At 42.6% G+C, this 8,360-nt stretch overlaps 1 protein-coding gene across 3 annotated transcripts in view; it reads right to left on the bottom strand.

The window, feature by feature from the left end:
* Window positions 1-8,360, bottom strand: part of lsp1a (lymphocyte specific protein 1 a) — a 52,596-nt gene that overhangs the window by 42,111 nt on the left and 2,125 nt on the right. For 2 of the 3 annotated variants that reach the window (XM_046038686.1, XM_046038685.1), the window contains exon 1: window positions 2,370-2,706. Coding sequence is in view for 2 of the 3 variants with exons in the window: in XM_046038685.1 (XP_045894641.1) it covers window positions 2,370-2,428 (59 nt within the window). In the remaining variant the exon portion in view is untranslated. Of the gene's footprint in view, window positions 1-2,369; window positions 2,707-8,360 lie in introns of those variants that run through there. The other variant, XM_046038683.1, reaches the window with a different exon arrangement.

The raw sequence follows: 8,360 nt of genomic DNA, 5'->3' as shown, positions 1-8,360 counted from the left end.
AAGTGTAAAGAATAATACAAAAAAGATAAGAGCATGAAAATTTAATATAAAATTAGTAAAATACAATAAAATAAAAGGGATAAAATAAGATAAGTCAAATAAGATCGGGAAAAGCTCTCCTATAAGAGTATGTTTTAAGAAGGGACTTAAAACAAACAGAAGAGGACTCCTGTCATGAGTCCCGTGCACAAGTGGAAACTTTGACTTGCCGTTTGTGCTAGTTGAAAGGGTCGCGGGGATTATTAATGTCGTCCGGTTGTGGCACCATGAATGTCTATTCGAAATTTAATAATAATTCGTCCAACAGTTGCGGAGATTTTTAAATACAAACTAAAAAGTGGTGGATCAACAGATCAACACTTAACGAGATGTGTTCACAGGACAGTCAAGTTCTGCTTACAGCTACATCTGTTTGTGAAGTTCTTCTATTAGTGATTATACGTAATGACAAATGAAGTCATTTTAAAGTTTCCTTATCCAGATTTTAAAACATTTTAATCGCTATTCTGAAGTTTGTCTGAAGAACTGTTCAGAGTTCAGGCCCCAGTGCACAGTAAAAAACAAAACAAGAGACAAGTCAGACAGACTTGGGGCGGCTGTGGCTGTTAATCGGAAGGTCGGCGGTTCAATCCCGGGCTCCCCCTGGTTGCGTGTCGAAGTGTCCTTGGGCAAGATACTGAACCCCGATTTGCCCCTGGCGGCTATTCCGCCAGTGTATGAATGAGTGTGAATGTTAGTTTCCGTTTGAGCACTTAGGCTCCGTGTATGAATGTGTGTGACTGGTGAATGCAGATGTAGTGTAAAAGCGCTTTGAGTGGTCGAAAAGACTAGAAAGGCGCTATACAAGTACGGAGCATTTACATTTACAGTGTCCTACTGATGTCATTTTAAGTCATCACACAGGTTGCTATAGGAGCAGTTAGCGTTTATCATGCTGATGGATGAAATATGTTGATTGAAGGGTTATTGTTTCTGTAAGTCGATCTGTACAGCTGCAAACTCCTCACAAGCACTTTAAAGTCAACATTTGAAAAAGGTACGTTTGTGATGGAACATGTTCCCATTCTTAAATCCGAAATTACAAAACTGTGATTGGTCAATTAACAGCCGTAAATCAGCACAACAGCAGACATATTTGAATCAGTGGGGGGAGATTTCAGGTGGAACCAAGCTAGGATATTAAGTCAAAAGACTAAACTCTAATGAAGCAACTGATGTTAAAGGAACAGTTTGACATTTTGGAAATTCAGCCGAGGTTTAGTACGGATTGACCTGACAAGATATAACATGGACTGACCCAGGCTACAGTTTCCCCCTATCTCCAGCCTTTTGTTTCCCGCTAATCTAAACTAACCGGCTGCTACCTGGAGCTTCAGATTTAAAAACAGTCATGAGAGTATTGACCCTCTAATCTATCAATGCCAGAAAGCAAATAATGTTGTTGGTGCTGTGAGGTGGAACAGCAAAGTCAGTCCCTGATCACCTCAATATGTCACATAAGTCATTAAAGATGGACCGCTCCGATTGTTCGGGGTCCAACGTGTAATCTGCGGTATCTCTCTGCCAAGTCCTGGCAAGAGTTTATCACTCTTATGATCACCTCATCTGACGCATGACCATCTCAAAAGACAAAATTCCCACGTTAGACTCAGAGGAGTCAAACTGGAACCTGACACATGATGGGGAAAAAAAAGATATCTTCTGTAAAAGACAGGATGTGCCACCACCCGAAATCAGGCACAAAACAAAAGACTGGCTTTGGTGACCTTTCACCTCTGATACAGGTCACTGACACCACTTCCCCTCTCTGTGAAACCGAGAAGCCTCGGGCATCCAGCTCGCCGCAAACCTCTCAGTTAATCTGGACTCTCAGACGAGAGGCTTTTCACTGAAAATTAAGTTTCCTGTCATTATTTAGTTTATTTTCCCACTAATTAAACATGAGTGTAACTGTTTTTTAAAAGGAACATAATAAAAGATTACTGAGCAGAATGAATCCTGTTCCTTTGTTATTATGATTCATTCATTTAAGTGGAAGTAAGTCGATTCAAAACCCCAAAATCCTCCCCAAAATCCTGCATGACCCAAAAACACTCCCAGTAATCCCACTGTTCCCATTCAGACAGACATGTTTACCACACAAACACAGACTCAAAATATGAAAACACTCTTCCAGATGAGGGTAAATTCCCCTTTAGAAGGTTACTGATGTCTCTTCTGAGCCAAATAAAGATTCAGATTAATTTTTCTAATCTTAAACTGAATCTGTGTGATGAAGTGTGTGTTTTTAAGTGTGTGTGGTGGATTAAATATTAACCTGAGCTGTCTCACAACAGAAACAAACAGCAGCAAAAAGGTCGAACACATACCTCATGAGGTTTCGTAAACCCTCTTTACTAGAGTTTCTCCTCAGCAGAGCGTTGGACATGTTGGCGTTGTTTCTTCGTCTGCTAATTCTTCTTCTTCTTGTCTTCCCTCTGTTAGAAACAAAACAGATCAGACACCAACCGCTGAGAGTAACTTTCCCCTCTGGTTCTTTTCAGTTTCCAACTCAACACTGAAGGCAGCTTTCTGTCCTGCAGCCTCACCGAAGCTCAAAGTTGTGTGTGTGTTACACTGTTAAAGCCTCCTCTAGTGGATTCACACACACTGTCTTTGTTGTTGTATATCACACAGTTTTCTCCCCTGCAATGCTTGCCGGGAATGTCAGCGGAGCTCAGAGTGACTCTCTCCTCTTTCTCTCGGAGGCTGGGTTTTTAGTCATTACACTGACACCCCCCCAGACACACACACACACACACACACACACACACACACCTCACCCCCGCCCCTCCCTCTGTCCTACATGTGGTTTTCATTGAAGAGCTCAGAGCAGCGGGGCCCAAAATCTCTCTTTTTTTTCCCTCCTGTCTTCTCTTTGCTGCCTTTTTCTGTTATACCGGGTCATGTGGTCTTCCCCGAGGGGGAATGAAAGACGAGCCCCCCTCGCCCCCCCCCCACCCCAAGACAAAGAAAAATCCACTACTGAATAATCCCCGTCCCCTACTAAACATTTCAATCTCCAGTAGATTTGAAAACAGCAGGATGAAAACTTAGTGAAAGGAGTGTGTTGGAGAGGAGAAAATCTTGTCCCTCACTGAAGTATTATTGTCACAATGTAAAATACTACAATACAAGTGAAAAGTATAGAAACATCAGCAGTACAATGCGTTTTAGCAGGGTTTAAATAGGGGGAGCTACACGGAGAAATTAATGGGAGCGCTGAAATATTGTAAGTTTTTGATGCCACTGTTTTTTCCCTTGTATAAATGTTTATTTAAGTTACTGAAATAAATAATAGGCTAACAGTAATGTACTTGTCAGGGTGCATGTTCATAAGCACAATAAAGTTTTTGATAATTAGTGTCTAATAAACACAATGTTGTCTATTTCTGCAGTGGCCATCCAAGCATGTTCATAATTGTACTGATGCAACCTTGGTCTGGTCTGTTTAAGGGAAAGTAGGTGGTTGTAATCCAATACACTTTTTATTAAATTTAGCTAATATTTCCTCACAGTTTGCTAGCTCTCCGTTTTGAGTGTACTCTGAAAAAAAAATCATGATTTTCTAAACAGCCCTGGCTCTGAAAATGGAAAACAAAGAAAGTGGTGTGGACCAATAGACTGTATACAAGAAGTGGACGTAGTCATCGAGACATCACCCGTTGGTTTGTGGACTGTCATTTTGAAGCTTAGAATTTGGCCGTTATGCCATGTTGATTTTTTGCAACCAGCGGCACCAGACGTGACCATATTTGGAAGAGACGTGGAGCCAACAGCTCCGTGGGGCGCTTGCTAGCTTGCTTAGCTAGGTGCATCTTTAATTCACGTTAACAGTCGTTTTAACAGGGCTGATAATTTTGGCTAGCGAAAAACAGGCTTAAAACTAAATGTACTCACCAGAGAAAGTGAACAGACAACTCCTAATAAGCTTTATTAATGGCATTGGTTAAATTTACATAGTGCCGTGAGTACAAGTCACTCTGGCCTGATTGACAAATTGTTACCATTGCGATCTGCAACTCACATCATGCTATCAAGGTAACCACATGAAAGGAATGAACCCACAATGCACGACTCCAGGAGGCACGGGTGACCACTGTTTAACAAAGATAACTCACAGGCAGGTGCCGCTGGCAGAAATCGCAGACCAGGGCTGGGTTCAGGATGCTGCTGGCCGAGACCCAGGACCTCTCCTGGATTCTCATGGTCTGGGGAGGTTTAGCCGCACCACCACCATGTTGATGACCTTAGACACGGGGAAGGGGCCGAGTTTACAAGAAGCGACCCGGAGGGGAAGATCCTGGCCAGCCAAAACCTTTGTCCAATGTGGTAGGGATGCACTGGGACCCGGCGGCGGTCAGCGTTCCTCTTATAGGCAGAAGAGGCACGGAGGAGGTCCTGGCGGGCTTGAATCCAGGTCCGGCTGCAACGCCGCACCAAAGCTTGAGCTGAGGGGACCCCCACCTCCTTCCCCAAGGCAGAAAACAACGGTGGCTGGTATCTGTAGGCACACTGGAATGGGGTCAGGCCCATGGAGGCGAAGGGCAGGTATTGTGGGCATATTCCACCCATATCAACTGTTGGCTCCAAGTGGTGAGATTCCGGGAGACCAGACAATGAAGGCCCACATCCAGCTCCTGGTTCAGGAGCTCGGTCTGGGGGTGGTAGCCAGAAAACAGGCTCACAGTGGCTCCAATCAGGGAACAGAAGGCTTTCCAAAACCGGGAAATGAACTGTGGGCCCCGGTCCGACACCACCTCATGAGGAGGTCCGTGCAACCTGAAGACATGAAGCTACAGAAGCTCCGCCATCTCCTTGGCCAACTGGACTCTGTTTAGCCAGACAAAGTGAGTTATCTCTGCCCCCTCAAGCCAGTGTCTCCATTCCTCCAGGGCCACCTTAATTAACCTTAAAAAAGCACAAGGGTGGAGCTTACCATCTTGGGTGCAGTGCTGGGACAGAACAGCCTCTATGCTGATATTGGATGCGTCCACCTTCACCAGGAATTGCCGACCGAGGTCCGGTACCACCAGAACCAGAACGGCAGTGAAGCAGTCCTAGAGTCTCTGGAGGGCGGCATCGGCCCGGGGTGTCCATCTGAATCTGATCTTGGGAGATCTATTTCACTTTGAAATTGGGCCACTTCCATATGAAGTCCAAATCCGATTCAGATTGGATCTTTTTAAATGCGACCTCAGTTTGGACACTCAGGTTGCATTTGATGCCACTCTAGAGCAGCTGTTGTCATAGTTTAGCTTGCAGCTGAGCAGGGAGAGAAAAAGTACTTAGATTCTCATAAACCTGCAGAAAAGTTTAGTGAGGAATAGAGGTCGACCGATTAATCGGCCAATTTTTGGCATTTTTTAACATAATCGGCATCGGCCAATATCCAAGTATATCAAGCCGATTATTAGGCAGGCGCATCTGTGGGCAGCCTAGTGTTGTCGTGGAACACGTGTTTGACGCGCGCTGCCGCTAGAGTCATTTTCCAGCCGAGTGAGCAGCAGACCACATCCAGTGCCTAAGGAGCTAACGGTAAGGATTCAATTCTTATTACTCCTTTATATTTATATAAAGTATTAGCCTAAGAACTTTCAGTGGAGAATGGGTGGGCTGAAGACTCAGGGTCTGGAATTTGGATTGAAACTAAATATAATATTAATCACATTCCTTTTTGTATTGTTGTTTCTTCCCTCAGAAACAAGGAGATGGAGCTGCTAAGTAAATTGTACTAAAAACTTTAAACTTTATTTATTTTTTCATTGAAAAGTTTATTTTCTTCTTACCCGTTTTGTTTAATATATTTTTTTTTACATTTATACAATTTATTTATATATGTTTTTTTACATTATACATTTTTAATTTATAAGTGCAGAATGCAGATTGTTCATTGTTCATTGTTCAATAAATGTTTTTGTTGAGAAAGTTTGTCTATGTTAAGTAATTATCATTTCTTTTACATTTTATCTTTCAAATAGAGGTTAAAAACCAAGCAAATATCGGCCAAAATAAATCAGCAGCATTAATCGGCCATCGGCCGACCCGGATTTCAAAAGATCGGTATCGGCATCGGCGTGAAAAAAACCATATCGGTCGACCTTTTCAAAATATACCAAATATATCTGGCTGAATTTTTTATGAAATGAAGTGGGGGAAAGTAATTAAGTACATTTAATTTTGCACTTTTTACTCCACTACATTTATTTGACACTTTTAAATTATAATTATAATATATATTATTCTGAACTGGGCCATTCTGCATATTGAATACTTTTACTTTTTGTACTTTAAGTATATTTTCTCTGAAAAGTCAAAAATCTGTCTTTCAATGAGTAAAATTAAGAAAAAACAGGAAATATTTGTGTGTCTACACACTCGACATCCAGTTCTGCTGAATCCGATGTTTGCTGAGCGCTCGCAGGTCACGAAACCTTCTCTTCACACTTTGACAAACAAACTATGCAACTTTTTCTTCGCTGCCCCCACTCCTCCCTGAAACCCTCTCACACACACACACACACACACACACACACACACCGCTGTTGCTACAGTAACCCACTCATCACCATTCACCCCTGGAGTGTTAATAAGTCCTGCTTGGTGGCACGTCAGACAAAAGGGCATTCTGGGAAGTGGATTTACAGCTTGGACCCCCCCTCACCATGCTCGTAAAACAGAGCTGTGGTTTCCAATGAACATTGGCTGACCTGAACACACTTCGCCACTCAGACGCTCTAAAACAAACAACAACAAGCAAGATACACACACACACACACACACTGATTTTTATCACATCAGCATGCATTTGAAATAATTGTTTGTCTTAAAAAACAACAACCTGGTTTCCAGTGATTAGATGAATAGAAATGAAGTCCTCTTGCCATCATGTGAAAATTATGAAGCAGCTAAATGGATTTTTAGGAACATCTGTATTTTGAGCGTGGAGCTTCATTCATGACCTCTGGGAACAATATAATCTACTGTAACCTTTAAAAGCTCAAATTTAAATGTTTTTTCCCTTATTGTTTGTTTAATATAAGCCTTTATTGATTCAAAGAGGTGAAATTTTTGTATGGTCTACATATGAAATAGTATAATGCCAAAGTTCTGCAATTCAAACTTATCCTTACAGTTATTACTGTTGTAGATATAGTATTTTGTTTTTGCGGTGTTTATAAATGTATTCATCATTTATGCATTTGTTCACTTCTCTGTTCATTGATTGTTGATATTGAACTCTTCAATATTTAAGTTTTGTTGCTTTTTCACATGGTAAGATTAATGTTTTATGCCGTATTATTACACTACATTATAACGGGGTTGCTCATTTCCTCCATCGCTACTGATTAGTGCAGAATGCATCAAATGATCATACACTGAACAAAATTATAAACGCAACATCTCCTTCGCATAGAGTTGATCAGGTTGTTGATTGTGGCCTGTGGAGTGTTGGTCTACTCCGATTCATTTCAGGCTGTGCGAAGTTGCTGGATTTTGGCAGGACCTGGAACACGCTGTCCAGATCCGCCGATCCAGGGCATCCCAAACATGCTCAATGGGTGACATGTCCGGTGAGTATGCTGGCCATGCAAGAACTGGGATGTTTTCAGCTTCCAGGAATTGTGTACCCACACAACGACATACAGGCTGTCTGCCATCTGCCATGGACAGTGAAAACCAGGATTCATCTGTGAAGAGAACACCTCTCCAAAGTGCTGCTCAATTTGCCCACTCAAGTCGGTTACGATGACGAACTGCAGTCAGGTCGAGACCCCGATGTCGACGAAGAGCATGCAGATGAGCTTCCCTGACAGTTTGTGCAGAAATCCTTTGGTTATGCAAACCGATTGTTGCAGCAGCTGTCCGGGTGGCTGGTCTCAGGCGATCTTGGAGGTCCCGGGCTGGTGTGGTTACACGTGGTCTACGGTTGCAAGGCCGGTTGGATGTACTGCCAAATTCTCTGAAACGCCTTTGCGGTTGTAAATTCATGGGCAACAGCTCTGGTGGACATTCCTGCAGTCAGCGTGCCAATTGCACGCTCCCTCCATCAGAACTTGCGACATCTGTGGCATTGTGCTGTGTGATAGAACTGCACATTTTCAAGTGGCCTTTTATTGTGGCCAGCCTAAGACCCAATACCCATGCTGTCTGATCAGCATCTTGATATGCCACACCTGTGAGGTGATTTTGACATAATTGTGAACAGTATTTGAGAGAAATAGGCCTTTTGTGTACATCTTAGATATTTGAGTTCAGCTCACAATGAATGGGGGCAAAAAGTGTTGTGTTTATAATTTTGTTCAGTGTAGTTGATGATA

Source organism: Micropterus dolomieu, linkage group LG22, assembly GCF_021292245.1.
Source record: "Micropterus dolomieu isolate WLL.071019.BEF.003 ecotype Adirondacks linkage group LG22, ASM2129224v1, whole genome shotgun sequence".
In the NCBI taxonomy this organism is placed as follows: Eukaryota; Metazoa; Chordata; class Actinopteri; order Centrarchiformes; family Centrarchidae; genus Micropterus; species Micropterus dolomieu.
The sequence above is the reverse complement of the archived record's forward strand: the minus strand, read 5'-3'. Positions and strand labels throughout refer to the sequence as shown.